Source organism: Crocuta crocuta, unplaced genomic scaffold, assembly GCF_008692635.1.
Source record: "Crocuta crocuta isolate KB4526 unplaced genomic scaffold, BGI_CrCroc_1.0 scaffold72, whole genome shotgun sequence".
NCBI classification, from domain to species: domain Eukaryota; kingdom Metazoa; phylum Chordata; class Mammalia; order Carnivora; family Hyaenidae; genus Crocuta; species Crocuta crocuta.
Window position 1 is genome coordinate 7,718,603 of NW_027529427.1, and position 25,208 is coordinate 7,743,810.

Consider the following 25,208-nt stretch of genomic DNA (forward strand, 5'->3'; position numbering starts at 1 on the left):
CTCTGCCCCCCCCCCCCCGCCACACCGACTTGTGGTAGGCGGCGTCCCGCCAGGCCGTGCACACCTGCGCCGCGCGCCCCTTATCCCGGACGTCCAGGTAGCCGAAGATCATGGCCAGCAGCTCGGGGAACAAGCACGAGATGTGGGTCTCCATCTTCCTCCTCCCCCCTCCGCGGCGCCGGGGGGAGGAGGCGCGGGNCTGCCGGAACTGTCGGAGCCGTTACCCTGGAAACGGAGTTCTTCCTAGTCTGGTCGCCCCGATTTTTAACCCTGTAGGCGCCATTTGAGAGCAGCTGTCAGCCGGGCTCTTCCCCACCCTTCTCCTTTTCACCCCGTAGCCCGCTGTTGAGCCGTTCCCTTTCTGGGCCACGCCCCGACCCCATTCCTTCTCTTTTTTCCTTGCTGCTGACGTCTGCGCAGTCTTTTCCCATAGTTTACCCTTACAATTCCCGACCCCTACTTTACACCCTTCTCCCTTTATTATCCTTGCAAGACGCTCTTCCAGCGGTGGTACTCAATAATCATCGCTCCCAACTCTCCTTCCTTCTTTTACTGTCCCTAATGCCCCTTAACATGTCTCTGCTATCACGCCCCCAGTTCTTCCAACGGGGCTGTTTCCTACGATTCCTTTCTCTCCAGTCTTGTGCCTCAAATTATGGAGCAACTCGGTTTTATTCATCTCTGCCTTAGCTTGTCGCTGACCCTCTCCAGCCCTCATTCTAGAAGCATCCGTTGCTGCTTCCTTCTAGCTCTTCTGGTTGTGTCCAAACACCGCTGTGAGTGCTTTATACATCGAAACTTCCCTCCACTTCCGCACTTGGCTGCTGAACCGTGAACTGTCGGGAGCGCCACAGATGCCCTTCCCACCTCAGCCTGCTTTGCACTTAGAAGGGATCAGCCGTCCCTGAAGCCTTGTTTTATGATATTTTTCTTTCTCACCAGCTTCTTAGACTACATATAAATTTTACAGAGAGTTGTACCGATAAATGCCCACAGTGAACATAGGATTTCAGAGTTTCCTTTTAACTATTCCCAAACCTTGAATCTTTGGATCAGAGAAAATGACCCTATTGTTAATGAACTTATGGGTTCATACAACTTGCTACAGGACAACCTGATCTGTTCATCAGAAAAGGAAAATGGTTTCATTAATTGTTTGAGGACCTAAACAAAATTTTGAATGGGCTCCATGTTCAGTATGTGAGATTAACTTTTGGCCACTTCTCTTTGCCCAAGAGACCAATGTTAGACCAAGTGCATTCAGATTCACCAATAGGCATAATATATATTACACCCCTCTCTCCTGTTTCTTTTTTTTTTTAAGTTTTATTTACTTTGAGACCCAGTGACCATGTGCACGCAAGTGGGGGAGGGGCAGAGAGAGGGAGAGAGAGAGAAGCCCAAGCAGGCTCAGCAAGTCAGCACAGAGCCCTAATTCACAAACTCTGAGATCATGACCTGAGCTGAAGTCGGACGCCCAACTGACTGAGCCACCCAGGCGCACCCCCCCTTTTCTTAAATCTTTTTTTTTTTAAGTTTTATTTACTTTGAGACCCAGTGACCATGTGCACGCAAGTGGGGGAGGGGCAGAGAGAGGGAGAGAGAGAGAAGCCCAAGCAGGCTCAGCAAGTCAGCACAGAGCCCTAATTCACAAACTCTGAGATCATGACCTGAGCCAAAGTCAGACACTCAACCGAATAAGCCAGCCAGGTGCCTTTACCTCTGCTGTTTATAAATCAGGAAATGCAGAAGCGAAAGCTCTTACAAGTTTGCTACCTTACCCACATTACACATGGTGTGAGGCCCATAGATTTCTATAACCTTTCTGAAATAATGGACTGTACTGTTAGTCACCTAGGTGATCCAGATGGGCTGTAGCAATAATTTGGGGCCATACCTGAGCTAATACTCTTCTCCTAGACTGTATCTGGCCTTAGGTTTGTCTCAGTCACTTATGCCCAAACTTTTACCTTAAACTCTACATGAAAGTCCTTTTGTTGTTGTTGTTGTTGTTGTTCTGTGGATGTAGATGTGTTTGTATCGATGTCAAAGCATTAATCCAAAACAACTTAATCCTCCTTAACACAAAACCAAGTGCTAGACCACACATGGGGTGGGGGGAGCGGCTTTGTAAATGGGAGCATGACCTGAAGAAAAGGAGCTTACTGGTTTTCCTCCTCTAGACAGGGTATTGTTCTCAATTCTGAAGAGTCATTCAATTCAGTGGTGCCAGAAACACTTTCTCTAGAAGTTGGCCACTTGTTCCTAGTTCTAGCAAAACTTTTTCCTGCGTTTTATTTATACGGAGTCTTTTGTTGAAGACGCTCAAACATATTTCAAGGATTTGCAGTAATGTGATTATTTTCACATTCAACAGATAGGAAAATAAGCATCAAGAGGCATCTCAGAAAATGCACATTAGTGGAGAAAAGGAAGTGTAGCATCAAATGAGCCCTGTGCTGTCTGGAGCTATGGCAACTTTTTACGGCATTAAGAAAATGTCTCCCTTTCTGGGTGTCAGTTTACTTATGTAACAGTAGGGTGATTTGACTGGATAATCTTCAGGGGCTTTTCCATTGTTAACACCCCAGAGCCATGAGCCTAGATCAGTCCGTATTCTCAACCCTGGAACTTACGCATTGTTCTTAAGACAGGCCAGAGTTTAAAATATTTTCACATGCAGTGACTCCTTGGGGATTTTGGTTAAGGCTCGGAAATGGATGGAGGGTATTAGAGAGCAGAGACCTTGATTATCTGAAAAATATGGATCCCAATATGGAAAATCCTGTGGATAGCTGTTCATTTTTTCCCCTACATTTTGAAATTTATTGAAGAAAAAGCAGTGATGGTAAATCTCTGGAACATAGTCAATTTTCTGGGATTCTTCCCTCAAAAAATGTGACAACTGAGTTCCAAACACATGCCAGGGCGTACATGGTTCCCAGCTGTACTTAAGTCTGTGAGAAGCTGAAATCCTAACAAGTTCATCGTCCAACTTTCTGTGGTCTGTCTTTGGATCAGCAGTAATGGCCTGAACAGCTACTATGGCTTCATTAATTTTTGTCTGTAGCTGTCTGAGCTCTTCTATGTGCAGCAATTGCAGATTTTGAGCAGCTTCATTAAGAACTGCATCTCCTGTGTCAAAACCCGTGTGTCTAAAGCAACCAGCGAGCCCTCTTTTGTTTGATTTGCTTTAGCAACTGCATCCCGCATCAGGTGCTCCTGGACCAAAATGCGAGTTGCCTGAAGCATTACCAGGTGACTATTATGATGTGGAATCTGAAGAAAGTTAGCCAAAGCCATGACACCAGCCTTAAGATCAGGATTATTTGCATCCAAATTGATCAGTGCCTCTACATTGTCAGCATTTTTTTGTATTATCAGGTAGCAAGTCCTTGTGTTTTCAGCATCATCTCCATACCCCGGTCTAACAGCTAAACCAAGCCAGTCAATTGCTTCTTGTAGGTCTTGAATCTTGAAAGGACAGTTAACATGTCTGAGATACTTTTCAGAGAACTTGGGCCAGTCACTGCTATGGATATTTCATAAACTACCTCTGTCATCAATCTAGTGGTGTCTGATTTTCTGGTCTTCAAGTCAAACAGGAGAGTTTCTAAATTCAGTTTCATTTTTGCGGTTGAAGCCGGCAGGTTCGTGGTAGGTGAAAGCCATCAGCTTGCTTTGGAACATGGCCCTGCTTCATGCTCTGGTTTCCTGGGTGTGGGTTGGGAGAGGGGAGGTCAAGAGGGGCAGGCGGCACAGGCACTGTTCATATTCTAAGGATTTGTTCCGATTTTCGTGTATGGTTCAAGAAGTTGCAACCAGAAAGGAATCTTTTTTCTGAATTTCTGTATAGAAACAAAAATGAGAGCCTTGTATGAGAAGTCTCTCCAAAACTTTATCAAGAATTTTAAAGGAACTAGATTTTCAGATAGGGAGTGTTTTTCATCTGGGTGAGGCCTGGGAAAATTGAGAGGCCCAACCCAAATATCAAGCTTACTTAAGGGTGTGTATACTTCCTTGTTCAGAGAAGGAAGATCTGGCAGGAAAGATCAGAAGAGATCTGCAGCTTTTTAAAGTCATTCAATAAAATATAGACCCAAACTAGTGACCCAGAGTCCAGCTGGTATAGGTGTTGGATCAAAGGAATATGTTGTATGTGTTTTATATTAACTCTAAACATGGCACAATGTCTACTATGTAGTAGACACTCTGCAAATGTTTTTGAACTGAAATGAATGAGAACAGTAATAACATAATATCTTTATGAAAGACTTCTCTCTCTGAGAGTCTGGACAACCAATACCAATGGATATGTGAGGTTTATAAATTGGTACCTTTCCAACTACTTTCCAACTTCAAGATTTCTTGACAAAATATTCTTTCTACTCCTAGTCCAATAAAACCTTGGATTGTGAGTAACTTGTTCTGCAAGTGTTCTGCAAGATGAGCAAACATTTCTAAAATTTTAACTTGATAAATGAGGGATGTCTTGCAATACAAGTAGTATGTGAGGTCGAATGTCACATGATCACAACTGAGCCAATGGTTCTTGAAGTTTGCTCTGATACATAAGCACTTTGGATTACAAGCATGTTTCGGAAGTGAATTATGCTCGCAAACCAAGGTCTCACCGTATTACTAAACAAGAGAGTTTCTTGGGGATAATTCTCAGACATTTCTCCAAAGAAGATATACAAATGTATAAGGAGCATATGAAAAGATGTTAAACATCAGTAATTGTTAGGGAAATAGAAATCAAAAGAATAATATATCACATCTATTAGAATGACTACTGTTAATAAAATAGAAAATAACAAGAGTTGGTAAAATGTAGAAAAATTTTAACGCTGGCGTACTGTTAGTGGGACGGTAGATGGTTCAGCCCCTGTGGAAACTAGTATGGTAGGTCTTCAAAAACTTAAAAATAGAATTACCATAGGGGCTCCTGGGTAGCTCAGTTGGTTAAGGGTCTGACTCTTACTCTCAGCTAAGGTCTTTATCTCAGGGTGGTGAGTTCAAGCCCATCACCAGGCTCCACACTGAGTGTGAAGCCTACTTAAAAAAAAAAAAAGAAAAGAAAAATTTAAACAAAACAAATATTTTGAAATAAAGATGTAATACAAGGAAAAAAATCGGTGAAAATTGTTCTCATATCAACAGATTATCAGGAGTACCTGGACATATTTGTTTACTCTTCCTAGGTTATTAGTTTCCTATATCCTGTAAACATGGGCTTTATCCACCACAATAAAAATAAGGGCTTGGGGTCAGGGTAGCTAGGGCCCTCTCATTAGGATAACTGTGCGCTTTATTTATTCTTATTATTCTTATTATTAATTCTTTGAGGAGAGCAGAGGGAGGTTTCCCAAGGAAGCTATTTGGGCAGACTTGGGGACAGGGAAGCTTTGTATCTGAAAGAAAACGTTGGGCCTCTTGGTTGTGAAGTGTGGGCCACAGGACCAGGTGAGACAGTGGGAACTTGAACTTGGAGTCGTGGAACTGCTTGGCTGCCAGTGGGTGGCCCTTGCTGGCTGCAGTCTCCTCCTTCATGGTCTGGATTGAGTGGGCGTGGTGCCAGCGTCCATGGCTAGGCAGCACTGGGTGCCAGAGCCTGCAGTGCTCGGTCCCGTACTCTGGGTACATACTGTGGGTGGCACTGCCAGAGTCAAAGCGCATTCTTGCACACCTGTCTGCAGCAGACAATTGCGCCTGAAGATTTCATCATCTTTTTCAGCTGAGACACAAAGTACCAGAAGGGAGACTTGGTCACAACATGATTAGGTCTAAAGATTCACTGGCCATACAGGGGCGGAGCGCTGCCTTGGGGGTGCGCAGGCAGCACCACGCACGACCTTGGACTCTCACAGTGTGCCTGAGGCTGTCGTGGGGCACTGTCGTCCTTGGCGCCACCCATGAAAGGCAGCTGTGCACTTTATTGTGTGAACTAGAAAAACTCATGAGGGTGAAAGGGGTTGCCAATAATGATCGCCTCCAGATGAATGATCATTCCCTCCTTCTACCCTGGAAGTGGGATTGCCATTTGTAAGTTATAATTTGTAATATGCAACTTTTCTGTATTAACTTTAATGTATGTTTCCATATTTTCAGGCACCTAACCAAAGGGTTAGAAATATTTTGATAGTGGGGCGTCTGGGTGGCTCAGTCAGTTAAGTGTCCCACTCTTGCTTTCCACTGAGGTCATGATCTCATGGGTTCATGGGATGGAGCCCTGAGTCGGGCTCTGTGCTGACAGTGTGAAGCCCGCTGGGATTCTCTCTGTCCTGCTCTATCTGCCCCTCCCCTGCTCACGCATTCTGTCTCTCTTGAAATGAATAAATAAGCTTAAAAATCAAATAAACACTTTGATAGAATAATCTCCAATACCAGCTATTATTTGTTAATATTAACAAAAACTTTAGGTACTTGTTACAAAGCAGGTAGCAACTCTGAAAAAAAACCAAACTTGTGTTGTAAATATAGCTATTTCCAGGGCAATGAACACCTAAACAGGTGGATTTTCAGACATTCAGTAGTTCAGGAAATGTTAACAAAACAATTTTTGTGCACCGCTCTGTGCTTTGAAGCAGACAAAGATGTTGAAGTGGTGTTTCTGTCTTTGAGGACTTAGGACCAAGCAGTGAGCTAGAAAACGCCTGCTCATAGTGATGTGTTTGTTGGTGTTCCAGTGCCAACAGAGCGATAGAAATCAAATGTTTCCCTTGAGAGGGTCACCGGAGGGAGGCTATGATTTATGAACTGGCTTTGACAGAAGGTCATTACATAGGGTAGAAAGTTATTTAGAGAACCGGCAGAGGTTTTTCCTTGCTTGTTTAGAAAAACATAACAACAATGTAATAACGGACATATATTGTCATACTTTTGTTACCGTCCTTCCCTATTGAGGCACCGGGGTTAATTTTAAAAGTCATCTTTTCAAAGAATTTTTGGGGTTTTTTTTCCTTCATGAATAAGGAAACCTTGACTCTTATTTATCTGGAATTAGAATCCAGTATCTGGAGTCAGAAAATTTTAGTTCATGGTTTGGATTTTGCTACTGCTTTTCCCAACCAGATTGCCCTGATTGGCAGTCTTTCTCCTCATTTGCCGAATTCACTGCTCTCTGGCAGCAGAGCTTGAAAGTACACATCCAGGCAGGGATGGCAAAGAGGAGTCATTCAGTGTTCTGCCTGGCTCTTTAAAGGGCCCAGGTGCGGGGCACCTGGGTGGCTCAGTCAGTTGAGCATCCGACTTTGGCTCAGGTCATGACCACACAGTTCGTGGGTTCGAGCCCCGCGTCGGGCTCTATGCTGACACCTCAGAGCCTGGAGCCTGTCTTCAGATTCTGTGTCTCCCTTTTTCTCTGACCCTCCCCTGCTCATGCTGTCTCTCTCTCAAAAATAAATAAAAACATTAAAAAAATTAAAAAAAAAAAAGGCCCAGGTGCGAGGGTAGTTCCCACATATGTCTCCCATGAGTGCTTGCGACGTGGGAGGCCCTGAAGTCACCTCTGTTCCCAACGCAGCATCCTGAGGTAAATCTACACCAGATTTGGAGTCTAAGGTTGTGCATTGGAATCCTAGCTCTCCCATTATAATAGACATGTGGCCTCTGGCAAAGTGACTGAAATTCTTTGAGCTTCAGTTTCCTCATCTATAAAGTGAAAGTGATTCCTGTTCACAAAATGATTGTGCAAATTCCCCGAGGAAAAAACAATCCACAGGATAGGAAGGGCCTAGTGTAGAACCTGGCACATAGTAGAGACGGAATAAATGCTGTGTTATGGGTTTTCTTTAATAAATGCACTGTGCTGGGGGGGGGGTGGGGGGGGAGGACCCACACAGGTGTGCCCCCAAATTGTACAGATATACATTTGCTGACAGTTGAACATTTTTTTAAAATGTTATTTCCTGTTTTTAAGAAATGTGCAGGTTAAAAGGGCGGAAACACAGCAAAGGTGCAAGAACATAATAAAATGATGTTTCAGTTAGAGCAAGCCATCTATCTCTCTCCACCTCATTGTCTCCTCTGAAAGTCAGGAAGAGCAGCAGATTCCATTCAGTCACCAAGAAAGGGTCCCAGACTCCTCTTCGTCCAGGGCAGCATCCATCCTGTTTCCTTCAACGTATGATCTCACTATCAACCCTCGCACTCTTGCTCGGAGCCACGGTTCTCAAACTCGAGCATGCATCAAAATGACTTGGAACACTTCTGAGTCAGAAGGTCTGGGGTGGGGCCGAGAACTGGCATTGCTAACACCCTCCCCCGTGATGTCGATGCTGCTGACTGGTATCCCAGCACCAACAACCCTGGTGAACTTCCTACCTCCAGGCTTGCTTTCTCCTGCTTTAAGACTTCTATTAAGGAGCACCTGGGTGGTTAAGCATCCGACTTCGGCTCAGGTCATGATCTCGCTGTTTGTGGGTTTGAGCCGCGTGTCAGGCTCTATGCTGACAGCTCAGAGCCTGGAGCCTGCTTTGCATTTCTTTGCCTCCCTTTCTTTCCACCCCTCCCCTACTCTCACTGTTTCTCTCTCTCTCAAGAAAAAAATAAACATTTTTAAAAATGTAAAGACTTTTATTACGTGACACTTTCTAAAGGCTCTCCTTTTTTAGCAAAATAAAAATAATTCACAGAAGAAAAACAGTGATTCCCCCCTCATCTTTTGTCTTTTAGATCATAAGCTCATGATGAATGAATTTTTCCCCCCAGTGATAGAGTGAAAAGAACATAGATTTTGTGGTCAGATTCTGGTTTAAAATCTTGATTCTATCACCTATTAGTTCTGTGACATTGGACACGTTACTTAATCAGTTGGAGCCTTGGTTTTCTTGTCTGTGAAATGGGTCTAGTGATTTTTATATCTTGGGAGTTTTGTGAGAGTGCAGTTCCTGACCATAATGAAAATAGCTAATATTTATTGAGCACTTACTGTGATTTAGACATTCTTTTAAGGTCTTTACATATATGGACTTATTATTCTTCACAACAGCTAACCAGTACAGGTTAGTAACAGCTAATCAGCTAACCAGTGGAATGTAAACTAAGCTGAAAGGGCCATTTTACAGATGAGGAAACTATGGCACAGAGAAGTAACTTGCTCAAGACCAAACAGGTAGCGGAACTGGAATCTGAACTTAGCCTAGCTGGAGACCACATTCTAAGTCACTGTGCTTTGCTGCCTTCACAGTGTAAGTTTATCATCCTACCCTGCTAGGATGCGGTTTCTGCATGACACTGAAGAAGAAGGGGTCCAGGAAAACATTTGTTAACAGTGGATGAGGTAGTGACTGTACGGTAAGTAATAGTGGGCCAGGGCGAGGGGTGGCTTTCACACAAAACGCTTGAAGGTCCTGGTTGATTTGCTAGCCAAGGTAGGTTGGTATTTGTGTGCATATGTGTGTGTGTGTGTGTGTGTGTGTGTGAGAGAGAGAGAGAGAGAGAGAGAGAGAAAGTGCAGGCCTATGTGATGTGCACGCTGTGGGTAGATATGCTGATAATCGATTTTACACCTCCAGACCCACAGGTAGATGCCTGGCTGACTCTGGCCTTGTCGCGTCCCCAAGGAATGCCCTTGTGTGTAATTATGTCACCCTCTAGTGGTTACTTCCCCATTAGCCCTTTCTCCGTGAAACTGCTCACTCCGAGTCAGTGCTTCTTCCAAATGAGACTCAGTGAGCAGAACCTGAGGGAGACTTTAGCAAGAGGGGCCAGGCTCAGAGAAGTGGAGCAAGGCCCAGGGCAAGAAGAAAGCAGGAGGGTATGAAGGAAGGGAACGCACTACTGGGAGTAACCACTAGTCCACTCCTGGGGGGGAGGGAGGGAGGGGAGAAGGGGAGGCAAGAAAGGCAGAACATTTTGGAGAGAGGGCTGGAAGGAAGGAAGATGGACTCAAGTAAGGCTCCTGCATATCACTTTTCATCCAGTACCATTTGTATTTGTGGGACTTGACAGTTAGTGCATCTAGAGCTCTTTCCAGAGCTTCAGTACTGAGGGCTGAAGGGGGAGTACACAAGGAATATTCTTAGCCAGTTTCAATTCTCTTTTCCAAGGGAAGTAAGCACAGACTGTGGGGCTAACAAAGACTGGCTACATTCCAGGCTTTGGAATGGACAGCTAACTTTCCTCCTTCTTCGCAGCCTCAGGCTGTATTCTCTCTGCCAGTGAAGGTCATCCTCATAGATTTGTCGTATCTTGATAAATATTTCAAAAGGCAAGGAGGAATCAAGATCTGTCTTACTCAGACCTGGTTTGTAACTCCACATCGGGCCTGGGACTCTGCTGTCTGAAGCCTTACTGAGCCAGAGTTTGAAGGTTATTCCTCTTTTGAAAAGGTACTGGGGCTGAGCCAGCCTTTTCTGGAAAGTTCTATGTGGATGAACCAGAGCATTTACATTTCTTACATAATGCCAGACCCAGAGGAGTCTGAGGCATAGGCTCTGTTGCAGAGCTCACAGCCAGCTTCCCTTTTCTGCCAAGAGGGTAGGGTTAAAGGTTTAGGAAATAGCCAGAATTAACTCTTCACACCCCAGAAAAAAGATAGTTATAAAAACATTTTTTTTAAAAGGGAGAGAAATAAAAGAAAAAAAGAGATGGTTCAGAGATAAAAATCAAATCTTCACATAATGTGATACTGTTGTTTTCCTGGATACCAGTCATTCCCAAAGCTGTCAATAACACCAAGCGCTGGCTTTCCCCTCCTCAAAGAAGGATATGAAAACAGTACAAAAACACTGTTCAAATTTTTTCTAAAGTTAAAACAGCTTCTTTTAGTTTTGAGACCCTAGAATTCAGTGAGGTGTTTTTTTTTTTAATTTGTTTACTTTTTATTTTTAAACTTCGCTTACCATTTAAGGCCAAAGTGTTCAAGTAACTTACTCAAATGATCAGTGGCTACGGTTGTAACCATCAAGAATTCTTTGATTTAGCTGGGTGAGGGCATGACCCAAAATTGGACTTGTCAACATTTCGGCATAATAACATACCTTAGTAATTAGGTGACACCTTCCCTTTAAAGCTTTGAGAACACCGTGTAGATATTTGATGACAACGCTTATTTGTTTGTTTTGAAAATGGAGAAAATAAGGCACAGAATAAAGAAGGGATTTTCTCTGGGTCCTGGGAAGAGTTGAGGTGGAGTGCATCATTCCTCTGACCTGCAGAACGTCTTTGAATTCTTCACTCAAGTCCACACTCAGGATCACCTCTGTAACGCGATGTTTCAAGAAAACTTACATGCAGTGGGAAGCATGATCAGTTACGGGGGCAGCCTAGCCCTCCATTTTTCTGATTTTAACCCTATCCTTCTTAAAAGTTTGGCATAGTTTGAAAAATAATATAAAGACTGAGAAATTTGCTTGCAACTGAATTAGCCTACATTATATTTTCGCAGCAACATGCCTTAGTCTGTCATGCTTCACTATAGATAGGGCACATCTGCTGTCATATGCCACCCTTAATATCCTAATGATCATAATTTTCAATATAAACATTGCATTTATTAAAAACTTTCTGGGGGCGCCAGCTGGCTCCATTGGAAGAGCATGTGACTCTTGATCTTGGGGTCATGAGTTTGAGCCCTGCAATAGGTATAGAGATTATTAAAATAAATAAATAAACTTAAAAAAATATTCTGGAAGGTGGCCTAACCTGGTAGATAGTTGTAACTACTAGATAAATATGTGAACTAAAGTTTTTCTGTGTTCTATAGTGTTAAGAGAGTAAGTGCTTAAAATTTGAGCATTTTTAAATCCTTGACCAACATAAAGAATCACATGATTGGGGTGCCTGGATGGCTCAGTCGGTTGGGCGGCCGACTTCGGCTCAGGTCATGATCTCACGGTTCATGGTTAGTGGGTTCAAGCCCCGCGTCGGGCTCTGTGCTGACAGCTAGCTCAGAGCCTGGAGCCTGCTTCAGATTCTGTGTCTCCCTCTCTCTCTGACCCTCCCCTTCTCACGCTGTCTCTCTCTCTCAGAAATAAATAAAACATTAAAAAAAAAAATCACATGATTAACGTTAGAGCCTCTTAAATTCTCCATGGCTCTGGGAGAGAGAGCCTGATGCATGGATCATATTCCAAACTGAGGGATTTGTTTGTTTTGTTTTGTTTTGTTTTGTTTTAAAAATCAAGTTTAAATTCTACCCCTGAAACCATTGCTCTTCAGGATATGTTAACTACTTGGATTTAGATAAAATTAAAAATAAAATAAAATAAAACTATCAAGCTTTAAAATTCTGTTGGTTTAAATTCTAAGACAATGCTGGAAACTGGAGGATCGAAGACCTGAAAGCAGCACTGTCTGCCCCTGCTGTTCCGCAGTGGAAAAGAAATGGCGCACAAATAAAAACCACACACGCACACACACAAAAAAACGGTTGGCAGGAATTAAATTTGTGGTGTTATGCAAGAGAAGGCATCCAGATTACATATAAAAGTTAAACTGTTTCACACCCTGTTCCTAAACATAAGGGATATGCAAATATGTGGCAGCAGTAGGTTGAAGCTTGAATGTTTTCTTAAACATTTCTTAAATGTTAAGGATCCTGAAAGACTCCCAAACGAGTAGAAAATTCTACTTTGAATGAGTGTCTGTGGGCCTAGATCCTGCTGAGTGGACCTCCTTTTATGTCCGTCCTGCTCACAGAAAAAGAGTAAACTATCTCCTAACATCGTAATAAAATCCACAACAATAAAAGAGTTTTTGAAAGGCATGTTAAGTATCCAACTGGATTCGCTTCCTGCATTTTTCTGTAGCTTATCAATTTGATTTGCTTCATGGTTAAACGGTTCTTGATCTGAGGGATGGTTTCGTGGGTGTATACAAATGTAAAAATTCATCAGGCTGTATATTTAAGATTTGTGAATATTTCACTGTTTTGTTTCAATAAAAAAAATACTGTTTGTTTGTTTAAGTCAGAAGGAGGTTTAACGGGTCAAGGAAAGTTTACTTCTATGCATACAAATTATCACAAGTTCTGTTTGTTCAACAGGCTAACCAAACAGGTAGAGATTCTGCAGCAGCTGCTGCCTAGAATTTAACCGTGATGGGAACTTGGCCCTACCCCTCAACCCCACCCCTCTGTCTTGCTTGTGACAGTCACTCCCACCCAGGACCTTCCTGGCCTGGCTTCTGTCACTCCAGAACTAGGGCGAGAGTTGTGTCTTTTTTGCAACTCTTCACCTGCAAGCCTCATCCGCATCCTTCAGCCCCTGATACAGTGTATGCAGTCCGCACTCAACAAATACTGCCTCTAATTCTGATCATTTTCTTTGGTTAATTATGTGCTGGGGGTGGGGACCAGAGTGGGAGAGAAAGGGGAAGAGGAAGCCGTTTTTTTAAAGTTTTAAGTTTTTTAATTTTCAAAGTTTATTTAGTTTTGAAAGAAGGAGGGAGAGCACGAGCTGGGGAGGGGCAGAGAGAGCGGGAGACACAGAATCCGAAGCAGGCTCCAGGCTCCCAGCTGTCAGCACAGAGGCTGACGCGCCCACAAATTGTCTGTGAGATCATGACCTGAGCCGAAGTCGGACGCTTAACCGACTGAGCCACCCAGGCGCCCCAAGCTGTTTTTTTAAAGAATAGATCAGTGAATGAATCTGTATTGTGGGAAGCAGTCTGGGGTGGGGAGAGGAGCTGGAATAGAGAACACACAGACATTTCTGGTTTTGCCTCAGTCTTCGAGAATGTTTTCTTAATGTCAGAAAAATGCAATAGTTTTATCATTTGCTGCACACCATTCCATGCTGTTCCCTATGAACCAAATCAGGTCACATTATACTTGCTATGTTATGCTGTGCTGTTTTCCATTGACTTTCTGGTTGTTGATATTGGCTCTTAGGGTTGGGCGTGTGGTTTCTCTCGACACAAACATGAACACATTTACCACTGAAATTTTCCTAGGGGTCTGGTCATTTGAAGCTGGAAATTGTCTTCGGGATGCGTTTTCACATTCCTGTTCTTGCTTTCATCTGTGTGCCACCCATGGCATTAGGCTTCCTGTGGTGTAGTGGATGTGCTACATAGGAGCAGAAAAATAAGCTTCTCTGACGCAGCGAGGAAGACAAGGAAGCCACGGTAATGCTGTGGGCCATTAATGCACGTTTGTTTGTTGTGGTCTATCAGAGCTTCAGATCCAGCTGTCTTTGCCTATTACTGCCATCTCAGACAGTGGCATCAACAAGGACAAGGCCCTTTTGCCGAAGATCAAGGCCACTCCTCCCTTATTCGTGCTTCAGTGTCTGAGATCCGACAGCACTCCTGCTAATGTTTTCTTGATTTGAACTTGGTGGCGCTGGCTCCTGGGCATTTTTTGCACAGGACAGTCATTTGAATTCCCTCGTGTCAGTTTTTTAAATCTGTTTTTTCAACGAAATCTCTAAATGCTTTTGAAACCAACAGTGTTGTTTTATTTTGCTGATAGAACCCAGATGGCAGGGGAGAGTTGGTTTTTTCCATCATTCGAATCCCGGCACATGTACTGTATCACCTAGACGCAAAAGGGTGATGTCAGGACAGTGCTGTGGCCACAGAGCATGGTTTCGTGCGGGAAAGCAGCCGAGCCAGAAAATGCCTTCTGATTCAACACTTCCGTTCTCTGTGTGACTTCAGCACATATCTAGTTACAGGGTTTCTTTTGGCAAAAACAAATTTTTTTGCGAGAGTTAGCCAGGCAGAGCCAGCGTCTCCTTGGCCAGTTGAGTTTGAGGACCCATCTGCCTCATACATCATTCGCAGCATTGTTGGTTTAGGGCCTCTCCGTAGAATCTTTATTCATGGAGAAGGAGAAAGAAGCTCTAACAGCCTAGCTGGATTTCCCGGTCCTGAGTGGAATTTGTAACCCCTTTGACTTCTCAACTGAGGAAATTGGATGCGGCTGTCACAGAGAGAGAATAAATATGGAACCCCACAATGCTATGCTTGCAGCCACTTTTATTCCATTGAATTGAACACATAATGAAAGGCAGGCGTACTCTGGGAGGCACAGAGCTGAACCAATGCGAGGAGTCTTACAGTTCTATTGGTTGAGCTGGTGATGGTTGTGGGCCAGACACCTTAGGCCCCTTTAGTTGGCCACTGGCTGAAAGGTGCTGGCACGAATATCCCCTTCTGTGATCCTTCTGCCAGTGTTGGAGTCTTTTTTTTTTTTTTTAATATTTTTAATTTATTTCTGAGAGAGAGAGGGAGAGAGAAACAGAGTGAACAGGGGAGGGTCAGAAAGAGAGGGAGACACAGAATCTGAAGCAGGCTGCAGGCTCCAAGCTAGCTGTCAGCACAGAGCCCGATGCGGGGCTCGAACCCACAAACCGTGTTATCATGACCTGAGCCGAAGTCGGACGCTTAACCCACTGAGCCACCCAGGCGCCCCTGGAGTCTTAAAATCAAATGACCTATGAAAGAGCAAATACAAATGGCTAATAACCGTCTAACAGTGTATACACCCTCACTGATAATCAAAGAAATGCAGTTTAAAATCAGGTAGACATTTTTACCTATTATGAGAAAAGATTTTTTTTAAATGACACTATCCAAATATCTTAATTACCTGTGGTCATTTAAAACTAAAACCTAGTTGAGTGTTTTGTTAGGCTTTACTTTCATTAAAGGTTGGAAATCTTGAAAATAATTTAACTCGAAAGAGCAATAAATCGCCCAGTGTACTTAATGAGCCCATTTAACTGGACTGGTTGACTGGTCAATAGATGCCAGAGATGTTGGGGCTGCAAAAGCCGTGGGAATTGTACAGCTCAACTTTTCCTTCTGGAATTGAGAAATCAAGGACCTAGAGCACCCTGGGTGTGAGCACCCTTGTCTAGGGTCACACAATTGTGAAGAGCAGGGACTGCATTCATAAAATATCTTGGGCTGTTATTTAGACCTTGTTGGAGATAAAGGCTTAATACAGGATTAAACTTTTTTGTCTTTTTGAATACCTCAAGGATGTCGTGCTTTACTATCTTTTGAGGCAGACAAAATGTCATAGACCTCAAAGAACAGGAATTCAGGCCTTGTTACCCTCAGTCAATCTGTCCTTTATGTGACTGAGTGGCTGAATACCTCTCTCTATATTTAAAAAAATTTTTTTAAGTTTATTTATTTTTGAGAGATAGAGAGAGACAGAGTGTGAGCAGGGGAGGGGCAGAGAGAGGGAGTCACAGAACTTAAAGCAGGCTCCAGGCTCTGAGCTGTCAGCACAGAGCCCGATGTGGAGCTCAAACTCATGAACCGCGAGATCATGACCTGAGCTGAAGTTGGATGCTTAACCGACTGAGCCACCCAGGCGCCCCTTCTTCTATATATTTTTAATGAGGATAGCAATCTATCTACAATTGAAGTCCTTTTGATAGTCTTAGTTAGAAACCATATGAGCAATTATAAATAAAAATAGGATGTTTACAGTCCAAAAGGGAGTTATTTTAAATTATATAGATGAGTCCAACACATGGCTGAATGATGGTTGTAAGACTTTGTGTTAGTTAAGGTAACGTTAGCTTCTATAATGAACAAACACCCAAATGTAAGTTGGCTCTAAAACCATCCAAATTTGTTGCTAGCCCAAGTAAAAGGCAAAATGCATGTTCCTTACTGGCAGGCAGTTCTTCAAGGGGTAATTTTGGGACCTGGGCTACTTCTGTCATATGACTCTGTCCTTCGTTCTCACTTTGAAAGCCACTATGCTTATCTGCATCAAGGTGAAAGAAGGAAAGTGAGGATGGACGACTATTTGTTGGTGGATTTATGGGCCAGGCATGGAAGTGGTATGCATCATTTCTTCTAACATTCCATTAGAAAGAATCCAATGACATGATGACATCTTAGTGCAGTGGAGGCTGAGGGGTGGAATCAAGCCGTGTGCAGTTTGAGTGACTGTCAAGTGAGCTCCGCCGCAAATAGCTTTGAGGGTCCAAGGTAGGAAGACAGCATAAAGGGGCCCAGTATCTTCTTAGGCAAACATTCATATATGTATATATACATACAAACCAGGGAATATAGAAGTTATTGATAATTACTTCTACTATTTTTTAAAGATTGTGTTTAAGGAGCGCCCGGGTGGCTCAGTCAGTTAAGTGTCTGACTCTTGGTTTTGGCTCAGGTCCTGATCTCACAGTGCACTGACACATGGAGCCTCCTTGGGATTCTCTCTCTCCCTCTCTCTCTGCCCCTCCCCTGCTCTCTTGCCTTCCCTCTCTCTCAAAAATAAATGAACTTTAAAAAACAAATCTGCTTTTAAGTAATCTCTTCATCCAATGTGGGGCTCAAACTCACAACTCTGAGATGAAGAGTCACATGCCCCACTGACTGAGCCAGCTAGGCACCCCCTATTTCTACTATCAACTATAATTTTTTTGCTAATTAAAAGAAATTTTTTTAAGTACATTTATTTTGAGACACAGAGAAAGCAGAGGAGGGAGAGAGAGAATCTCAGGCAGGCTCCATGGTGACAGCAACACAGGGCAACACAGGGCTCATACCCACAAACAGCAAGATCATGACCTGAGCCGAAACCAAGAGGCAGATGCTTAATGGACTAAGCCACCCAGGCGCCCCTTTGTTAATTTTAATACAGGTTTTCTGCTGACTCATTCAAGGTGTTGTATGTACCTCAAGCTGTTTGTTTCTTTAGTAGTGGTGACTCTTTTTGATCAATGACCTGTATTTGCAAGATGGCCAGATCTCATGGATGTCACACCTGTTCCAAACACCTAATAGCACTTTGGAGATGAGCATAAAAATGGTGGGTTCTCGGGGCACCTGGGTGACTCAGTCGGTTAAGTGTCTGACTTTGGCTCTGGTCATGATCTCATGGTTCATAATTCAAGCCCCGCGTCAGGCTCTGTGCTGACAGCTCAGAGCCTGGAGCCTGCTTCAGATTCTGTCTCTCTATCTCTGTCTTTCTCTCCCTCTCCCCTCCATTCATGCTCTGTCTCTCTCTGTATCTAAAAATAAATAAACATTGAAAAAAGTAATTTTTTAATAGTGGGGTCTCACCAAATCCACATGCACATATTGCTGTCATCAGTATTCTTTATTTCAATTCAGTAGTGACCAGAGGCAAGTGGTCTGAGGGCCTGTACTGTATACTCGGAGTATACTCTGCCACTAACATTTGTTGCTCTCGTGGCTGCTTAATGCACAGACCACACATCCTCTCCTCTTTCACTCAGGCTGACAGTGTTCTCCTTCTGCCCCTAATCATGTTTCTGCTGGATTAGTCTTCCCAGCTGGGCTCCCAACCCTTAGACTCTCATTCTCTATACTCCATCAATCATTATTGCTGGCAAATTATTAGCAGTTTTCCTAAATACAGATCTGATGTTGCCTCTCTTCTGTTTCAATGCCTTGGATGGTTTCTAGGATTACAGCATAAACTCCCAGGTGGGGCCTCAGTCTTCCGGGGGCAAGTCCGAGTATGAAGGTCCTGCTTCACCAAGAATTAATGACTCGTTTTTCTCTGCATTTTGGCTTTGGTTCTCTCTCTCTCTCTCTCTCTCTCTCTCTTTCCCTCCCTCCCTCCCTCCCTCTCCTTTCCCTCCCTCTTTGGACATGAAATTGTTGTGTGATGTTCTCATTCTTAGAATGTGTCATGTGTTTTCACACCTCTGCACCTTTGCCCAGTGGGAGGGTCTCCCTCTTTCATCTCCTCTTACGGACAAGTTCAAATATCACTTTTACCATGAAGCATGCCCTCTTTCGGATTAATAAGGCTATTGTAGAACTAATACTTGGATACAAATATTAGCATAACAATTGGATAGCGGTTGGTATCTCCATTATAACATGTCACTCAGCTAAATATTGTAACTTGTACGTGTCTTGTCTCACCTCTACAAGAGTGTAAGAGTTTCTCTTACTCTTTGAGTAAGACCTGGTAAGTGCTCAATAATGTTTATTGATTTGGGGGCGCCTGGGTGGCTCGGTTGGTTAAGCATCTGACTTCAGCTCAGGTAGTGATCTCACGGTTCATGGCTTTGAGCCCCGTATCAGGCTCTGTGCTGACAACATGGAGCCTACTTCTGTGTCTCCCTCTCTCTACCCTTCCCCTGCTCACACTCTTTCTCTCGAAAATAAATAAACATTTAAAAAAATAATAATATTGGATTGAATTGATGTCACAGAAAGAATTCCATTTCCATTACTTTCTGGTATTTCACTGGGTCTGAACTTTTTCCTTTTTTCTTGAGCAGCGGATGCAAAATAGCTACCTATTTAGTTCTGATCATGAAAAATTGCTCACCAGAGCAAAATTACATTGTCTCCTTTTCCTAATGACAGCTCTAAAGATGATGAGTGGAGGTTGTCATTGACGTAGAAAAGGTTTATATCCCTAGCTGGTGGGTGGGATGTTGGTCCTGGACCATGGGTTCCAGAGCTAGTTATCCGGCCTCAAGTGCCCACAATAGTTTATGCGTCTCCTCTATTACAGTCCTTGTTGCGCCAACCTTAAATAGTAGACTTCCTTTTTGTTTTTTTGTTGTGTGTGTGTGTGTGTGTGTGTGTGTGTGTGTGCTTTATTTATTTCTGAGAGAGAAGGAAAGTGAGCAGGGAAGGGTCAGAGAGAGAGGGAGACACAGAATCGGAAACAGGCTCCAGGCTCTGAGCTGTCACCACAGAGCCCAACGTGGGGCTTGAACCCACGAACCATGAGATCATGACCTGAGCCGAAGTCAGAGGCTCAACCGACTGAGCCACCCAGGTGCCCCAAATAGTAGACTTCCAATGGAGCTTTTGCTTTCGTGTGAGTAATGATTTGTTTTCTTGCCTAGCTTTCACCCTAGACCAGCACCATCCATAAACTCTCTGTGATGATGGAAACGTTCTATTGAAAAGCCACCTGTGGCCAGGGGCTACCATACAGGACAAGGCAGTGATACCAAGCTCCTGGGAGTGTAACGCCTTAATCATTTATTATAACCTCTTATAGATTGCTAGGTCCTCAGCAGGCCCACAATAAGTACGTGTGAAATGATGAACATTTAACATTCATCGAGTGGCTGCTGACTGCATGGTGCTTGCCAGCGGCCCTTTGTGCATTGCCTCCATTTTCCGCAGAGCCCCTGGCTGAGGTGGCCCAGACCGTGAGGCTTGGCCCCCATCACTGCAGCCTTCACCAGGGAAGCAGACAGCAACTGGGAGCCACTTAGCAAGAGGGTTGGAGCGCTGTGAAAGAGGCCAGGCAGAGCCATAAAAGAAACGAAAGAATCTCAGCGGTGAACCAAAAGCCTCTTTAACATGCCCCAGCCTGAATTTGGTGATCATGCTTTTTCCTGAAGAAGCCTCAGAATTAGATTTCATTGAATTTCCCCAATCAGAACCTGTGAGGCCCACAAACCTGGGCCGAAGATGGCAGGCAGGGACCCCAGCGATGGCGAGGGAGATGTGCATGTCTTCAGCCCAGGGGGAGGTGAGAAAGGTGGCCGGCTTGGCTTCTCACCTGGTGAGGAAGGAAGTGAGGTTGCACCTGAGAGGGACTGAAGGATTTCTGTCTATGGTTTTCATTAGAAAGCTGCCTGGGGGAGAAGAAGGGGAAAAATAGTTGGGGAGAGGGAGGGAGGCAAACCATGAGAGACTCTTGAACGCTGAGAACCAACTGAGGGCTGATGGGGGTGGGGGAGTGGAATGGGGGTGATGGGCATGGAGGAGGGCACTTGTGGGGATGAGCACTGGGTGTTATATGGAAACGAACTTGACAATAAACTATTTAAAAAACAAAACAAAACAAAAAACAAAAAAAAAAAAACAAAAACCAGAAAAAAAAAAAGCTACCTGGCACGCTCCCCTTTGAGGATTTAGGAGCTCTTCCACATCGCCACCTAAGGGTCAGTTTGAAATGTGGGAGCTGAAGCTAGGGTGAGTCATAGGCAGACCCGCATACTCATTGGTTTCTCCCCCGTATAAAAACAAAGTGTAGGGGTGCCTACACTGCGTGGCTCAGTCGGTGGAGCCTCGGCTTCTTGATTTCTGCTGGAGTCACGATCAGGTCATGATCTCATGGTTCATGATTTCGAGCCCCATGTTAGGCCCCTCTCCTGACAGTGGGGAGCCTGCGTGGGGATTCTCTCTCTCTCTCTTTCTCTCTCTCTCTGTAACTCTCTCTGCTCCTTTCCTGCTCACTCTCTCTCAAAATAAATAAACAAATAAACTTAAAAAAAAAAAAAACCATGCAGGGGCGCCTGGGTGGCTTAGTCGGTTAAGCATCCAACTTTTGCTTAGGTCATGATCTCGCGGTTTGTGGGTTCGAGCCCCGCGTCGGGCTCTGTGCTGACTNCGCCAGCCACTCGTTCCTCCTTCTGGGCATACCTGACCCGGGACAGCTAGAAGACAGGCTTTGGCACTCGCCACTCAAGGCCTCTGGATCCAGGGCGGCTGCTTCTGCTGTTCTTTCCACTGCAATAGTCACCTCCCACTTGTTTATAAAAAACAAAGTAACTATCCTATTTTTCCAAACAGAAATTGCCAATTTTTGAAGCCCAAGCTTGGCAGCTTCAGTAAAATTCCAAGAGAGCAAGAAGACTACAATAAGGTGAGGCAATAAATTCTCATCCAAACTTAGTTCCTGGGATGAAATTACAGAACTGTTTAGAAAAAAGAAGAATTAGCATAACTGTGTTCCGAAAACTCCATATGTGCAAATCCAGCTTTATAAATAGTTCGGAAGGATTATTCACATAGTAAAATGACTGTTGTATATGTAATATATAGAATTGTAATATATGATACACATATTACAGTTCTTTTAAATAGCAATGGCATGGTTAAAAGCCTTTGGGCACCTGACGAGCAGGCTGAATTTGTGAAGCAGCCAAGAGAAAGGCAATAGAGAAGAGTGGGGATTTGGGGAGATGAGGAAGTCTGTGCACCTCTCTCCCACTCACTGAAGCATTCATATTCCCCAAATTTAAAAACATTGTGTTGGCCAAAGAGATTTTGTTGTCTGCCAGTTGGTGATCCTGCTTTTTTAAACAGTCATATTGCCCCAGGTCTTTTTACAATATGCTTCAGTTTGCAAAAACAGGAACACATTTAAACAACACAAGATACAGTTTTATTCTCATTAGCCCGTGGCATGGAGAGGTCATCACCCCGCCCAGGATGGGGATCCAGAATTCTATTTCTTAACTTCTTTCACTTTATCCAAGCCAGGAAATTTGCGGAAGTGGGTGGCAATTTCCCAGGAAATTTTTTTTTCCCCATAGGACCAGACCCAGTGAAAATAGGTTACTTTGAAGAAAGATGAGTGCATCCAGACGGCTTTCGCCTCAGTTCCCTACAGCTCTTGAAGCAAAGTCCACACCCATGGCTGCCATGCTTCTTGAAAAATCTCCTGTACCACACCGATCTGTGGCTATCCCTTTCTGCCTTCTTTGCTAGAGCATCTTTTGAAATTATTCAGGATTTAGGAGAAGGAAAAATTCCTTTCTTATCTTCTCCACAGAATAAGACTTCCAATGAAGTTTTGCTTGTTCNCTTTTCTCGCCTGGTACGAGAGGCCACTTTCACACTTCTCCAGGCACGAGGAGCTGGAGACTCGGGAATCCGTTTTCTCAGAAACATCAAGAACTAGATTTTAGTGTGGAGGCCTCAGGATCTGTTTCTGTGTCCTTGTCATCCTGTGCTGTGATTGGGTCCGTTTTGCTCCATGTTTCCCACATCGTGGGGAATTTCTCATCGGGAATAGCAAATGCAGTTTTGAGGAAGGGCAGTCTTGCACTTTTCTTTTCTTTTTTTTTGTAATAGTTTATTGTCAAGTTGGTTTCCATATAACACCCAGTGCTCATCCCAACAAGTGCCCTCCTCCATGCCCATCTCCCCCCTTCCCTTCTCTCCCACCCCCATCAGCCCTCAGTTTGTTCTCAGCATTCAAGAGTCAGGCATGGTTTGCCTCCCTCCGTTTCCCACACTATTTTCCCCCTTCTCCTCCCCCACGGTCCTCCGTTAATTTCCTCCTAATCCTCCTATACGTGCAAACATATGGTATCTGTCCTTCTCTGCCCAACTTATTTCGCTCAGCATAACACCCTTGAGTTCCATCCATGTTGCTACACATGGCCAGATTCCATTGTTTCTCATTGCCATGTAGTATTCCATGGTATAGATAAACCACATCTTCTTGATCCATTAGTCCGTTGATGGACACATAGGCTCTTTCCATGTTTTGGCTATTGTTGAGAGTGCTGCTATGAACATTGGGGTACATGTGCCCCTAGGCATCATTTTTCTTGAGAGCTAGAAATAAAAGGTCTTTGAGCTCCTACCCCCTTCTAATATCCTTCATCCCCTGTCCCCAAGGCATTATTTCTCCTGCAAATGAGAGGAAACAAGGAGAAAAGACACACAGTATTTAGGAGGTGAGCAATAGCTGGGAAACCTGTTCCAAAAATATATTTTTTAATTTTCATCTCTACCAAGCCTCAGGAAACAGATCACACAAAAGAATGCTCTGACTTGGGGCTGAGGGGATTCATTGAGAAAAGCCTGGAAGGAAGAACTAGAGACAGAGAGAGAGAGAGAGAGAGAGAGAGAGAGAGAGGAGAGACCCTTGGGAGAAATAATTAAACCTGGCGGGGAAAGGCTATGTTAATTGAGCTGAGTAGAAAGATGAGCACCTGGGGATTTTTTCCACAGGTTGCAGGATTGTCTGATCAAGTCTTGGGCACATAATTGCATTCATCTTTGGTCACTACTTTAAAAATATATTTTTGGAGGGCGCCTTGATGGCTCAGTTGGTTAAGCATCCGACTTCGGCTCACGTCAAGATCTCACAGTTTGTGTGTTCGAGCTCGCACGTCAGGCTCTGTGCTGCTAGCGTGGTGCTTGCTTGAGACTATCTTTCTCTCTGCCCCTTCCCCACTCGCTTGTGCTCTGTCTCTCTCAAAATAAATAAATAAACTTAAAAAAAGTCATGTAAGAGAAACAGCAAGCTATAGGACTAAATGGTAAAAATTGGAAGAAAAAATAAAAGGTGGGGAGACAGCGCTGGTTTTGCCAGAAGGTGATTTTGCCAGGTCTGCATTTCCTGGAGTGAGAAGAGAAGAAACGAAATGCTGAGCCAGCCGCTGGCATGGTGACGGCAGCTGCTGTCACACGTTCAGTTAATCCAGACCTTGGACTCTGTGTACAGTACCTGTGTGGTTTGCATCGGACCCCCTCCCTCCCCAGCAGCCCCCTCTGCCCTCAGTCACTTTTCCCAGGTGCTTTTCTCTGTGCCTAAATTGCTCAACATGCATTTAAGGCAGAGGTTTCTTTTTGAGTATGAGGACCCTCTTTAAAAAAAAAAAAAAAAAAAACTCATCACTTTTTTTTAAGTTTATCTTTGAGAGAGAGAAAGAGTGTAAGTAGGGGAGGGGCAGAGAGAGGAGGAGACACAGAATCCAAAGCAGGCTCCAGGCTCTGAACTGTCAGCACAGAGCCCGACGCAGAGCTCGAACCCACGAACCGTGAGATCATGACCTGAGCTGACATCGGACGCTTAACCGACTGAGCCACCCAGGAGCCCCAGGAACACTTTTTAAAAAATGTAACTGGGGAGCTGGGGTGGCTCAGTTAGTTAAGTGTCCAACTCTTGATTTCGGCTCGGGTCATGATCTCAGGGTCTGTGAGTTCCAGCCCTACACAGGGCTCTCTCTGCTGTCAATACAGAGGCACTTTGGATCCTCTGTCCCCTTCTCTCTCTGGCCCTCCTTCCCCTTCTCTCTCTCTCTCTCACAAATAAACATTTTTTTAAAAAAATGTAGCAGCTTTATTGAGATATAACTCATATACCATACAGTTCACATGTATATAAAGTGTACAATTGAGTGTTTTATAATATATTCCTGGAGTTGTGCAGCCATTACCACAATCATCAGTAACACTTAAAACAAATTTTTTTTGTTTATTTATTTATTTTGAGAGAGAAAGAGAGCACGAGCAGGGTAGGGGCAGAGAGGGAGGGAGAGAGAGAGGCTCTATGTGGTCAGTGCAGAGCCTGACATGGGGCTAAAACTTATGAAACTATGAGATCATGACCTGAGCCAAAATCAGGAGTTGGACACTAAACAGACTGAGCCACCCAGGAGCCTCCATCAGTAACGCTTTTAAATGAATTAGTATTTGATTAATTACAAGGATCTACATATGTATAAACCATCACAGTAGAAGTAGGTGGACATATTTATTCATTCCAGAGATAATGCTTAGTTTGCATATGTTCTGTGGTTCTGTACCCCCCCTAG

At 43.9% G+C, this 25,208-nt stretch overlaps 2 protein-coding genes and 1 pseudogene across 3 annotated transcripts in view; 1 reads left to right on the forward strand and 2 right to left on the reverse strand.

Annotated features, from left to right (window-relative positions):
* FBXL14 (F-box and leucine rich repeat protein 14) overlaps nucleotides 1-194 on the reverse strand; it is a 6,471-nt gene extending 6,277 nt beyond the window's left edge. The window contains exon 1 of one of the 2 annotated variants that reach the window (XM_077759235.1): nucleotides 1-194. This exon is cut by the window's left edge and continues 3 nt beyond it. In XM_077759235.1, coding sequence (XP_077615361.1) covers nucleotides 1-154 — 154 coding nt within the window. In that variant the 5' untranslated portion in view covers nucleotides 155-194. The other variant, XM_077759234.1, reaches the window with a different exon arrangement.
* The window catches only part of WNT5B (Wnt family member 5B), a 105,793-nt gene that overhangs the window by 56,679 nt on the left and 23,906 nt on the right, over nucleotides 1-25,208 (forward strand). The gene's annotated exons all lie outside the window — the stretch shown is intronic.
* LOC144227431 (RNA transcription, translation and transport factor protein pseudogene) lies at nucleotides 1,855-3,690 on the reverse strand (annotated as a pseudogene).